Consider the following 14,637-nt stretch of genomic DNA (forward strand, 5'->3'; position numbering starts at 1 on the left):
TGGCTCTGAGCACGCTGCTTCGCCCCAAGATTGAGGGGGGTATGGCCGTGCCTGACTTCGAACTATATTATTTGGCGGCGCAACTGCAGGTGCTCACGCAACATGTGGCCAGGGTGTTTAGGGGACCGGAGGAGTACCGAGAGCTCGGGATACAACGTCATGTGCTGTCTTATATAGTCATGCAGCAGAGACTTGAGTTGCGGGGCCTCACAATGGAGGAACGGACACTCAGGCTGTGCTGGCAGAGGAGCCTTCGGAGGGCGAAGGCGACGCGGCCTTATGCACCCGAAATTCTGATCGGTATGCTAACGGCCCTTTGGTCCCCATTGCTGGATTGGGAGGAGGCGGGCCTGCAGGTGGTAGGCGATCTGTACATCGATGGGGCTCTGGTACCCTTCGAAGTGCTTCGGGAACAGTTTGGGTTGCCTGACGGGGGGTTCCTCCTGCATGCGGCGGTGGTGGCTGCTATACAGAAGCACTGGAAGGGTGGGCTTATGGAACCGACCACGACTATGGCATGTCAGTATGTGGTGATGGCAGCGGGCACCTTCAAGGCGGTAACATGCCTCCACAACAGGATGCTGAACGAGGGACTGGAACCGCTCCAGGGGCTCAAGGCCAAATGGGAAGCGAGTGTGGGCAGGCCCATCCCAGACACGGCGTGGGGCCATATTTTGCGACGCACGTGGAAGGGCACGAGAAACGCGCGCTTCCAACAAGTCCATTTCTATGTGCTTCATAGGGCCTACTTGACCCCCGATAAAATACGGCGGTATTTCCAGGTACAAGACGCTCGGTGCCCGCGGTGTTCGTTTTCAGGAGCGGACATGGACCATTTGTTTTGGGGTTGCCCGCGTTTGGAGGCCTATTGGGCGGAGGTAGGGGACCTTCTAAATGAAGTGACCGATAGGGAGGTGGATTTCGATATGGCGGCGTGTTTGTTACTCTGGTTCCCGCACACCAAACATACCAAGGTAACGAGCAAATTTAATGATTTGGGCCTGATACTGGCGCAAAGGGAAATATCATGGCATTGGAAGTCCAAGGGCGGGCCGTCCACACGGAGGTGGAAGAATGAATTGTTGAGGTGGTCTGAATGCGAGAGTGTGCTCCGGATGAAGCAGGCTGTCAAGCTTGGCAATGAGAATGCTTTGGATGCAGCGCGTGCGTGGGAGTTGGTGGTGCAAGCTTTGCGTGACTCTTTGGTGGAAGATGAGGATTGAGTGAATCGGGCCTGTGGACACTGCGAGGCGCACTAACTTGGAGTTGACATTGACTCTGTAGCGGATCCATACCACACATCAGGAAGAAGCACACCATTAGCAGTTGCCGGGGTGGGGACATAGGGGGATTGTTTAATGGGAGTTCGGGGTGGGTTGGAAGCCTAGGGGTTACCTGTCCGCGAGAGCGACTTCGAGTTACGTAGGGCCAGTGGGGAGCTGCACGGAGAGTGGGATGGCTGGGGGAGTGGCCGGGAATGGGGGGGGCTCTATAGTGCTCGGGGTGGGTCCGGGTGCGGGTAGTAGCATTGATCGCGCAGGTAGAATGGCCGACGGTAGTATTGTTGAGGGTGGGGGGGTAAAATGCGGATACGTACAACGATCTTTCGACCATGGTCCCTATGGGACATCCACCGTGAGGTTCTTCCTACTATGTAGAGGACTATGCCGCCCGGCCTCCGGGATGCGGGCTGAATGGCTGTGTTTAATAAACGTTTTACTGGGGGGGGGCGTCACGAGTGGACTGGTTGACTAATTGTATTCTGTGGTTTCTAACTCTGCAATAAAAACAAATAAAAAAAAAAAAAAAAAAACACTGTTTCTCTGATGAAACACGTGTCGGCTGGCTGTGTGTTGTGCTTGATCCCCAATTAAAGAAACAAAAAGACTTCATTGTTGGATTAGTTGCTTTTGTTTTTGAACAATATGCACATTGTGTTTTGCTATATTGTATGAGTGCGCAGGTCCGCCGCTATTGGTACTTGTGTTTTACGTTCTCCTGCACAGATTAAGGGGTTTTGAGGGTCTCCCCTTCCCTGTCAGCTCCATACCAAATTTGTGTCCAATCTGATATCTTACGTAAATACTAGCTGAGCGCCACCGCTTCCTGTCTACTAAAGCCCTGTTCACTGTGTCAGATGATCGAATCTTCTCGTCAAGCCCAATTCAAATCTTCCTAACACTTTTCTTGATAGCTGATTCTTATCTGTAGTAGCCATTCCATAGTTACTACTGGTGTAATACCATAGAAAGTCTGTTTTTCTTAATACAAGATTTCCATAATGAAATTGGTAACTCTCTGATATTTTCTCTACAGATAACTGATGAGGATTCGACAGTACTTTGAACACAGGAGGAGCCCTTTAATTTGTTTTGCAAAATTGAAGGATTTTAAACAGTGTGTGCATTGCATATGATGTTACTGTATATATGGGTACTTACCTGAAAACTGTACATTTTGCCTTACTTTGAGAATAAACACTTCTCAGGGTTCAACTTTGATATGTGTAAACTGTCCTTCCGAAGGGGGGGGGGGGGGAGTGCGGAGAATTGAGAGAGAAAAACAAATATGGCTATGGATACCTCTTGTAAAGATGTAATTGAGACTCCTCACTTGCATGGTCTAGCAAGGGATGTGACTTTAAATCTCTACTCAGTGCTCAACAAAGATGTGCATTTAGCTGTCAACCGAAGAATAGCACTGTTAATAGAGGCGAGTAATGCTCTTAGGGACATAACTATGTTATGCCCCATTATAAATCCTCTCCTTTGTGAATTCCTTCACTGCACTGATTTTCCCCGGGCCTTTAAACAATCTGATTTCAATTTAAAAACAAAGTGAAGATATCCTAATTAACATTTGGTACCGGCGCATCAAATGGTCTGGGGACACAGCAAATGTGCAGTGATATATCAGGGTGCCATGATGGTAAAGACATTTCCAGGTGGTTTAATTCCACCAGCTTTTGGCACATTAGCAGAATATGCAAGATTTTTTCCTTTTTCGGAAATTCCTCCCCATTCAATCCTAGTCAGAGAATGTGGTCAAACAATACAGAATTGTGATGCCATTAACTCCCAATAAAAGTTTGTGTTGCCTGTCTAACTAATATGCAGCAGGTTACTTGGATTAGACACCGCACCAAGATGACAGCAAGCATTTCCATCAGTCTTTTGTAAATGCATTACTTTATATTGCACGACTGTGTATCTGCAATACTGTATATGATGTATGTAGTTTTTTTTATATAAATTCTATTGTATACTGCTTTCTTTTGATGTATTAAAATACGTTTGGTTTGTATCTGGTGTAATCGCTTCCTTAAAATCAAGAAGTGAATGCACAAGCAAACACAAGTATGCTATGAAATTGTCAGTGCTTAATTTGTGAAAGAATAAGTGCTGGTGCCCAAAACTCTGCTCTGAAGTCCGCTGCGGGCAAGAGTACACTAAATAGAAAGGCCGCATAGTATGAATCCACACGCTGCCACTTTAATCAACTACCAGACAATACGAACCCCTTTATCTCACTCTTGCAGGTTTCTACTTTCTCCCTTTGTGACGGGTTTTCCATCTTTCTCTTTCTTTCCTCTGTGTGCGTTTTTTCCTATCTTACTCCTGCGAAATGTCAAATGAGGAAAATGAAGTGCCCAAAAATAGGTGCCGGTAAGTTTTACCAGCAACAATTAAGCACCGGAAATTGTATTGAACACTAATTGTTACACAGAATGGAGTAAACATATAAACATACACAAAATTGACCCAGAATATTTCCTATGCAATTTTCAAAGCAATACACACTGATTCTGGCTTCATTAAGGCATGTACTTAAAGGATTACTCCTCAGTATTGGTAGTACTGTTGCTTAGTCACTACTGAGCTGCAGGGTGACCACCTCCATCCAAGTCATTACAAGCAGTGTTGCTAGTTCTTGACTTTTGTGTGACAGCCTAATGCATTCTTGATGTTGTAGCCTTCTGGTGCTTTCACTGAACTTATTAGACATATATGCATCAGAAATCAGTGATTGTATTTTTAATGAAAGCAAAGAAGAGTATGTCTACTCGATCAGCTATCTTTTCTGCTTCAACAAAAAATTCTGTTAAAGAGGATCATCATGGACACAGGTTCACCAAAATGTCAGGGGGTAGCAGAAGTGACATCACACACCCTTTGACCTTAATGACATCACAGGAACTGACATGATATGACCACTTACCCTAAATCTTCAGAGAAAGTTGTCACCTGACCTTTAACCCTTAGGAAATGCCTATTTTAGAGACCGGCTTTATTGTGGTGCTGAGATTATCTTTGAATGTGCTGCGGCATAATACTTGCCTTGATTTGTAGCTAGTGATCAAAGCGAGTGACTATAATCTCCTTTAGAAGGTTTTTGTGGAAGGAAGACTGGAATGGGTCTTCCACCCTCTTGAGACAATTTGGGTTCTGGCTCTGAAAGAGCATTACTTAAACATCTACATCCTTTCATGGTGTACCAAGCCAATAAAACTGGATGCTCCCCAGTAGTTGTCCCAATTTTGTTTCAATATGTGCTATGGGTGCCCCATATGTCAAGAATTAGTACCATTGTGTCTGGCAAGACATTTGCCCTGGGTGACCCCCATATGCCATGGGTACACTCAAGCCAAAATGACATACAATCGGCCCGTGCCAGAATGTTTCCATTAATGACGTCCATATACCAAGGGTGACCATTATGTCAAACATCACGTGGGTATGTCAGGGCAAGCATTTTGTCATAGTTTGCCTCCTTCCATATGCCATTGTTGTCCTCCCTAATGCCATGAATTTTCTCTAATATGCCAGTACAAGTATTTTATCTTGGGTACCAATTATGCTAAGAATAATCTCCAGTATGCTAGTGCCAGAAATTATTCATTCTTGCATCTACCCATTCTCATTCACTGTCTTACACTTACTCTTACTCTCTCTGACTCATTTCTACTCCTTCACCCCCAGGACCCAGCTGTTTGCTTTTGCTTGGCGGGAGCTTTGACAGCCCCCGCCAAGCAAAAGCAAACACTCCGGTTCCAGCAGGCGGGAGCTGTCAAAGTGCTCCAGCCCGCTGGAAGCTGAGGTTTCATTGTTTGCTAAAAAGATTGCTCCTGCACGGAGAGGGCTGCCTTTCCAGCAGCTGCCTCCATGAAGCAGCAATGCCAGCTCCTGCAAGAGGCGAGGAGCCGACTGGGACCGGGGGGGCCTTGAGGCTCCCCCCACGGTCCACATATACAACACTGGGTGCCGAGGGCACCCAGCCAGGAGACATGGCCAGGCCCGAGGGATGGCGTCCCTGGGACCAAAATTGGTCCTGGGACGGGGTCATGTGGCCCCCCCCTCCCCCATTTATGACCAGGCCCCGGGAGATGGGGTCCCTGTGGCCAAAATAGGCCAGGGAATGGGACGACACAGTCTCCTCTCCTATTAAAAATATATAAGTGTTAAAGCTGGGCCCTGGGGGGGCCCAGGGAGGGGGGTTGCACTGCACCCCTCCCCTACTATACTGTGCCTGGCCCTGGATATGCATCCACTCGCAGACCCACTGAGAGACTCACGCCAAACTCACACACCCACTCAGACTCATGCGCCACCTCACAAACCCACTAAGAGACTCATGTACCCACTCACAGACCCACTCAGGACACTCACTCACCCACTCACAGACTCACTCAGACACATGCATCCACTCAAAGGCTCATGGACTCACTCACAGACCCAGAGACACTCATGCACCCACTCAGAGGCTCATGGACTCACTCACCCACTTAGAGATTCACAACTTCTCACAGAAACACTTAGGCATTCGCACACCCACTCAGAGACTAATGCACCCATTCACCTACTCACTGAGACAGTCTTGCACTCACTCACAGACTGACTCAGACATTCATTGAGTCACTCGCAAACCCATGCAGGCACTCTCACACCTACTCACAGACCCATGAGACACTCATGGATCCACTCACTCAGGCACCCCCTCACAGACCCACTCAGGCACTCACGCACCCACTCACACACCCAGTAAGTCACTTATGCAACCACTCCCAGACCCATACAGACACACATATCCACTCACACACCTGTTGAGATACTCACACACTCCCTCACTCAGCCACTGAGCCACTCATGCACTTACTCACACACTTGCTCTCAAAATTACAGATTTTAGTTAGTGGTAAAAAAATTAAAAACCTTAGAAATTCACTTAAAAAAACAAAGGTTAAAGAGACGTTATAGTTAGAAAACACCATTAAAAAAAGCCTTGGAAATTCACAGAAAAAAAGGTTACCAGGACGTTATAGTTGGGAAATAAAACATTTTTTAAACTTAGAAAATTCACTGAAAAAACACAAAGGTTACACAGATGTTATAGTTAGGCTCAGATGTTACTCATACAAAACCAGTGAAATTCAGCAGTTATAGTTAGATAGGCTAATTATAACTTATGCCCCCACAATGCACCACTTTTGACCTCACATATTGCATCACTCATGCTCAGTGACATCACTCATGACACCTCAACTTACATTTTTGCAAATAACAAAATTCTGGAGGGTCTTTACAAGAAGCCACACTCTGATTTAAGATTTGCTTTGACTTTGCAGCACAAAGCTATGAGGAGGATTGTGTATTGTATGCACTTGTGCAAAACATGTAGCTCCTCTCCCATATAAGGTGTTTGGTATGACACTGACTACATAATCAAAAACGTTATATCATATTCAGAAATGTTTTATTCTATTAAGGCTATAGAGGCGGAGATTACCTTGCCCATTTGTGTACTTAGAGAGTGTGTTATATATTTTTTTTTGCGTTTGTGTGGAAGCTGCACTTTATTGTGAATCTGTGGTAATTTCATTCTGTGTTTACATATTTAGCAAATTTACTGTTGCAAGATAGTCAAGTATTGCAGATGGTTTAGAATGCACTTTAAGATTTTATATGCATTTTACTGATATGGTCAACACCCTTACAACAGTCAACTATTGCGATGATCATCACACACTACCTCAAAACACTTCCAACATAGCATCAAAAGTAAGACAACACACTTCCATCCACATAACCTACATGGTATAGCATGCTATCCATATAGGCAAGCACTTCAGCGTCTAAGTAGTATAATGTAGAATGGTGTGTGTATTAAATAATAGTATTTCATGTTCCTACGTTTTATATTGGTGGGTTGGGAAATTAGGGCAGTTGTGGACCCAATCTGGATCCAGATGGAGTGTGCTGTGGACCAGAGGTTGCTCTAAAATAAAGTAAGCACTACTTCTTTAGATAAGCGCGAGACTCATTTCTATAGAACTTGAGGGCAAGCTTAGAAACCCATGTTGCTAAATATTTTCAGTGATTTTAGTGTGATGCCTTCTGTGGATCATCAGTGAAGGTTTACAAAATCTACCTGCTTCAAGGATCGTCTTCTGCTGCTGGAGGTCACACCAGGGATCCTGGGGGAGATCCGCCTCCCGTGGGGAGCTGCTTGACATCGTGGACATCGCGGAAGTCCCCTGCTGCTGCTTTGATAGCGTCTACACTGTGGTGGGACTCGGAGTCCCAGAGTGCAATGCTGCTAATTCCCCACACCTGACGAGTGCTGAGGCGTCCCCATCGCGCTACAAAGTGCAGCCTCGCGCCTCGCAGAACGTGGTTGTTCTACCTGCTTCAAAGATCATCTTCCACTGCTGTAGGTCACACCAGGGATCCTAGGGGAAATCTGCCTCTTGTGGGGAGCTGCTTGACATCGCGGACATCGCGTAGGTCCCCTGCTGTTGCCTTGATAGCGGCTACACTCTGCTGGGACTCGGAGTCCCAGAGTGCAACGCTGCTAATTCCCCACACCTGACGAGGGCAGAGGCGTCCCCATTGCACTACAAAGTGCTGCCTTGCACCTCGCTGCACGGGACGTGCCCGGGCCAAGGGCGGGCCCGTCTGAAATTGTCCATGACCGATCGAGGCTGGGCTGGGCCACCCTCCTTAATCCGCTCCCTGCTAGCCATAATGTTTGTTTACTGGCTTCAATAGAGCGATTTGATTTGGGGACAGCATTTGGGGGCCCCACAGAGAAAAATGGTAGCACTTTAAATCTCTGGAGTTCAGCGGGGTTAGCACTTGTCCCAACGTACTGATCAATATCATTAAATATTGTTGTGGGCTGGGGAGGACTAGACAGTAAATAATCATGGGAAAACGCATCCCACCCCCGCTTACAAGGCCAACTACCAGGCAGAAAGCTCACATGCTAACCCCCATTGCCCAACCGACTGCTATCGACAAAATGCCTCAGCAGGCAATAGGAGCCATCTCCAGCGAAATAGAACGCACTGAGAGACGCCGATCCCTAATACCGATGATCCCAAACACCTCACCAACTACGGAGCCAGAGCTATCTTACTCACCCCAAACATTAACTGTTCCCACTGTTTTAGAACTGCAGTGCACTCAAGAAATCATAGCTTTGGAAAATACTACCAGGACTGGCACGGGTGGGGGGGCAAAAAAAAAGGAGGACCTTGAAAGCAAAATGACCATAGGGGAGGGAAGCATGCAAAACATGCTCCCGGGATGGCACCAAACCAACCACCAGGGGGATATGTTGCTGACGAGAGTAGCTACAGAACTTCGAAGCCCCCAGCATGGGTATCACATCTGGTAACGGAGCTCAAAGGATATTTCGAACAGCTCATAAAATCCAAAGTTGAAGTCGCAATGAGAGTATTGACACTCAACCACTCTGATGGGCTCATGGGGAGTAAAGTTGATGCCATCATGCACACTATCGAAACTATTAAATCCTCAAATTTGGAAATGGCTCCCCAACGAAACCAGGCAACTCCATCTGTCTGTATACCACCACCCCAATTTGAAGAGCATAAACTAATTGTTCAAATGAATGCGCCTACTGGGGCCAAATCTCCAGCCCCACTAAATCAAGCCCCAGCAACTCTCCAGAACAGGTCTTCTCATCGCCTTGATAACGCTTATGATTCTAGGTCTATAGCAACTACCTCAGGTCTGCTAACAAAACAACAGGCACAAAGATCCGGTGTTGAGGACAATAGGAACACATCTCATCTGAAACCAAGGGAAACAAATTCTACACTTCCTTGTATAGATCTACCCCCAGCCTCCACCCCATATGTTGTTATACTAGCTGGAGTACCAGAGCTGGAAATAGGCAGAGGGGAGTCATATTCTGAACTGAAAAACAAAGTTACTTTCTGGTTAAAAAATACAGACCACTCCCCCTCTTAGCACAAAGCGAAATCCTATTTACACGCAGGGTTAACTGGCTGGGACAGAGGCGAACAGAAATTCCGTGGGATTATGTTCTGATCAACTTTACAGATAGCAGGGTGGTCCAACATATTCTTGAATGGTGATACGGTAGGGAGACAGGAGGCATCCAGACATTGCCCTTGGGCTATTTCTGTCCCCCAGTCCAGTGGTTCCCAAACTTGTTCGACCCGCGGCTCCCTTGACCCATTGGCTATTCCCCATGGCTCCCCACTGTTACTTTTTATGGAGGGTGGGAAGGATGTAGGCCCAGCCTCGGGAGTGCTTGCATATTTCTCTCTGAAAATAATTGGGATGAAGCTGGGGAAGGTTTTATAATCCTATGTTTTTTCAATATTACTAAGGTGGCACCTCTAATAAAATATTCCTAGTTACACTTATTTGCCCCTTCCTTTTTTTTAGTACCCTCTCAAACTTTCTTATCCCACTTAAAGTGGTAGATAGCATCCCTATGCATGTAGGCCCCATTGCTAAAGTGTTTCTGTGCTTGAAGAATATTTGCATGCACTTCCATTTCTACCCATGTAGCCAACACACCTGTCTCTGCAGGGTGACTCATGATTTTTTGAAAACACATACAGCTTTAATTTTGCTTTCTCCTCCGTAAAATTTCCTTCAAATCAATGCAAGTAAAATAAATTCCTCTGATAATTTTTTTTTTAACGTCCCTCTTTCTTGCTTTTAAATGTTGGCATTATGCCGTATCTGGTGTTTTACTTTTCGAAGCTCAAGGAAAGAGCAGGTCTGTCTGGAAATGTGTATATACTGAAGTAATGTGTTCTGAAAGTACCTATGCTTCACGTACAAATGTCAATATTTAATAATACTTAGTGTGTTTAATAGACAGGACAACTGTACTTTCCTGATAGTTTGCCTTAATGTGAAATGCATTTGAAAAAAATAAAACTATTAACGAGTCTAACAAAATAAATCAGACATCGTCCGCTTACTTTAGAGGCGCTGGGACGTGGGGATCCAGTGAAATATGGAAGTCATCTCCCTTGACATGCCATCAATTAAGCACTACGTTTACAGCTTTAGGCATGTCACTTACAAATAATCGACATCATGCGTTTAAGTCTATTTAGTTTTAACTGAAGCCTACAGACCCTTCAACATTAAATGCATTAAAGAGTTTGGTGCGCGGCTCCCCAAACTGGGTTTGACGGCTCCCCAGGGAGCCACGGCGCACAGTTTGGGAACCATTGTCCTAGTCCCCTGTTAGACAGAGTGGGAACTGTGTACAAAAAGTGGGAATAGAGAGCCCAGAGTGGTAGTAGGCTAAACATGGGCCGGGGATGCGAAAATATCCTGGCATTTAATATCCCAGTCAGCAATAGATTTAGTCCCCTGGATTTGGTTGATTGACTAAATCCTACCTGTAAAAGTTTGGCCAACATTAATAAACGGTCGGTTGAGCCCCAGAAGACCCGAGAATGGTGACCAACTCTTTGAGAAAACATATGAGACCACTACAGCAATTAGTACTCTCAGTGATTCTATTAAGACGCTTCAGGACCCTGACTGCAGCCTACGGATAGAGACAGGGACTCATGACCAAGCCAAGACCATGCACCAAGTAACACAACAGGAAAGGCGTTCCCCACACACTCAGATTGCCATCCTAGACGAAATACAGAACACAAAGATTTTATCCTGGAACATAGCAGGTCTTAGCTCAAAAATGGATCTCCCAGATTGGGGAAAATATATAGACACACATGAGTTATGCCTCTTTCAGGAAACATGGTCAAGGTCAGATCTACATAGAGTAGGATATGTCACGTATCGTATCCCAGCCTCCACGGGGGCCAGGGGAGACCCTCAGGGGGCCTATGCATTTGGGTTGGCGTACATCTGGGATGTTGGTTCCGTCATGAGCACAGCCCAACTGATGCTCATGACAGAACCCTTCCGTCATTAGCAGCGAAAGGGTTAAATGGCATTACTACTACTATTAGAAGTGAGGAAGATTCGGCTTGGTCAAACCCTGAATGCAACATCTACCCAATAAGGGGTTGGACCCCGCTAGTTCTGCAGATGAACTCAGTTACCTTTAGCCACTCTCTAAGGGCATGTAATGGTAGATTCCCCTCTGACAGCCCAGGTAACTTTACCTTTAATAGGTTGGGACAGGCATCTATAATTGATTATATTTTGGTAGATGTTGAATTATGGCACAAAATTAAACATTTCTCCGTCAAATCCAGACACAAAAGTGACCATAATCCATTGGTGTTAGAAATAGCTCTCCCTCTGCCAAGGACCATCAGAGTATACCCACACAACCTGTTCCAAATTTAGTTACAATTGAAGGAGGTAGAAGAGTAGGTTGGGGAACATTTGCACAGTCGACGGAAAAAGTGGCCACCTTGTAAAAACAAATCCTTCCTTTCTTAGAAACTGCATTTCGATTGTTTGAAAACAGTCAATGTTCAGAATCTCTGTTGTTACTAGGAAAGAACCGCCAGGGGATGTTTTTTTTAAATTGGCAGAGTTTTTTTTATAATAACGACAATACTAGTTCTGACCCTAAACCCAAACACCCCTGGTATAACAAAATGTGTAGGAAAGCCAAACACGCTCTATTAATGGGGATTAAAGAGAATGACAATCTAAGTATTAAAGAAACTAGGGCACAACATAAAAAACCCTAGCTGAAGCAAAAACCACCTGGGAGATAGACAAATGGGAAGCAATTAAAAAAGCCTTAGACAACTGAGATATGAGACGCTCTGGAACCTAGTCAAAACAGGGAAATCCGAAGGCAACTCAGCAATCGAACCAAACTTGGTGGAAGAAGTTTGGAGATCCTATTTTAAAACTTTATACTCAAGGGTCTTAGATGGAGCTGGAGTCGCCAGGGAAATAGTAATAGACAAAACCCCCCTAAATATTAGTGCCCCTCCTTGCACAATGAAAGAGGTCACTGTGGCACGGGGTAATTTGCTTCCAGCCAAGGCACCGGGCTGGATAGAATTCCTGGAAACCTATTCAGAAATGAACAAGCTGTATGGATACTCTACCTATGGACTCTATGTGACGCAATCCTTCAAGGTATGGCGCTGCCCCCTGACTTGGACGGGGGCTGAAATTATCCCAATTTACAAAAAAGACACCCCGCTCAATCTGGCAAACTACCGTCCAATAAGTCTTATAGACGTTACCAAAAAGATTTTTGTCTGTGTTCTCCTTGGTCAATTGCAATCATGGATGGAAGAACACAATGTGTTAACACCTTTACAGGCTGGCTTTAGGACTAAAACCTCAACCATCGACCAAATCTTCAGATTGCAATTGATCTATTGGAAAACTGTAATCTTGGAAGGTGGCAGCCTTTACCTAACCTTCGGGGATCTTAAATCTGCATTCAACATAGTGCAGCGTGATCAGCTATGGGGCTTACTCTGTAATATGGGAGATATACCAACCTACCTATGCCACCAGCTGAAGCGCTTGCACCAGGATACGTTTGCAAGAATAAGATACAGTAAAAAAAGGGAATTGATAGCTCCCTTCCCTGAAGAGAAAGGGGTGAGACAGGAATGTTTTCGCCCCGACCCTGTTCTTCCTCTTTTTAAATGGCCTAATTGAAACTCTACTGGCAGTAAAAGACATATGTTCACCAAGGTAAGCAAACCGCAAAATACCAGCTTTAATGTTTGTGGACGATACGCTGCTACTGTCCGTCTCCCATGGGCATGAAGCGGGTATTGGAGGAGTTTTGTTCATTTTGCAGGAAGAGAGATTTGGAGATAAACATCGAAAAAACATATATTATACATGGTCTTCCATGCTAATACTATTAATTGCCCACACACCTAAATGAAAGGCAGGGCCTAAGAGAGGGTGTCCATCTTCGACTACTTGGGCCTCACACTTAACGATAAGATGGATTGGGGAAGCCAGGTGAAGAAAGCAAATTTAAAACTGACACAGTCCATAGGGGGTACCTAAAAGTACATAAAAACTGCACCCAGAAAGTGCCAGGACCGCCTGCAGAAATATATAAAACACAGGCAAGGGGAGCGTCACTATATGGAGCAGAACTCTGGGGCCACTGCCCATCTAGCACACTATCTATAACAGAGAGAACCTTTCTAAGGCAGTTGGAGTCTCCCCAAGAGCACCCTCTTAACACCACTAAGGATGGACCTGGGTATTGGCCCCATTGCTGACATAATTGCTCTTGACCACTCCTATTCTGGCGTCGTCTCTGGAGCACCTTGTAATGGTAAGCTTTGTATGTTTTCCATGTTATGCCTATGTTCTTAAATAGAATACAGAATTCTGTGTGAGGAACATTCCTTGCACAGAGAATGTTCGTCTGTAGATTCTGGACAGTTGAGCTAGAGCTGTTCGTGGCTGAGGTTAAATAAATCTTACCTCTTAACTTTTCATCCTTTGTCTTTCATCTTTCATGTGGTAAACACCACATATATTTGGCGACGATCGGAAGTGAACCTCTTCTACCTCAACACGAAGCCTGCTAGTCTATCCCATCACTCCTCCAGCGGCCGAAGAATTTTGAAGGAAGCGTCGTCTTCCAAGCGGCTGATTCTTCATTTTCAGCGAAAAAGAGATTATTACACAGTGAGAAGTGTGGTGGGAGGCCTTAAAAGGGCTTTTCTAGACTTTATTTGGAAAAGTCGGGAGAAATCATCCCAACCACTTTGCGTGCCGGTGACGTTTTACTTTGCTCGCGTGTGTGTTTCACCAAGCATGGAAGATTTTCCTTTCACATTAGCGTATGCGTGTCAGTGACGTGCTACGCTAGCAGCTGGTTGTCAATCATTGTGACGCACTACGCTTTACTAAGAAAAAAAAGTCAATTTACACAGAGAAAGAAAAGGCAATGTTCTATGCGTAACAATGGTACATTCTTTGTTCTGAAAGAACATAATTTTTGCGCTGCATTGCCAGGAGACTGTCTTTTATTGTTCTCTTCTTTATGAAACATTCTTGTTTTCTACTGCTTGTTAAAAGAATGTTGTTACACGCATTGTGAGTGGATAAAAGCTCTAAGGCCAATAGAGATATAATCTTAAAAATCTATCTCTAAGTTAAATAAAAAACATATTAGTCCTTATGTTGAAAGAAAAGAAGTGATAAATAAAAGATATGGATAGACACTATAAAAACAAATAGTTTTTTTTCATGAGTATAAATTAATTTTGTTTTTAATTTCTTCTGTTACAAGAAAGTTAAAAAAAATATATACGTTTAAAAGAAAGGAAAATGCAAAATGTAACTCAGCCAGCATTTTTTCTAACGAGTCCAGGAGAGCCGAATGTAAAATGGCAGAAGTGGAAGAAAATAT

At 44.8% G+C, this 14,637-nt stretch overlaps 1 protein-coding gene across 1 annotated transcript in view; it reads left to right on the forward strand.

The window, feature by feature from the left end:
- LOC147731114 (uncharacterized) overlaps nt 1-3,303 on the forward strand; it is a 247,222-nt gene extending 243,919 nt beyond the window's left edge. Inside the window, exon 37 of the mRNA XM_086956074.1 lies at nt 2,317-3,303. Coding sequence (XP_086812200.1) covers nt 2,317-2,324 — 8 coding nt within the window. The 3' untranslated portion in view covers nt 2,325-3,303. The remainder of the gene's footprint in view (nt 1-2,316) is intronic.
- The last annotated feature ends 11,334 nt before the right edge of the window (nt 3,304-14,637 follow it).

This window comes from Lissotriton vulgaris, chromosome 2_1, assembly GCF_964263255.1.
Source record: "Lissotriton vulgaris chromosome 2_1, aLisVul1.2, whole genome shotgun sequence".
NCBI lineage: Eukaryota > Metazoa > Chordata > Amphibia > Caudata > Salamandridae > Lissotriton > Lissotriton vulgaris.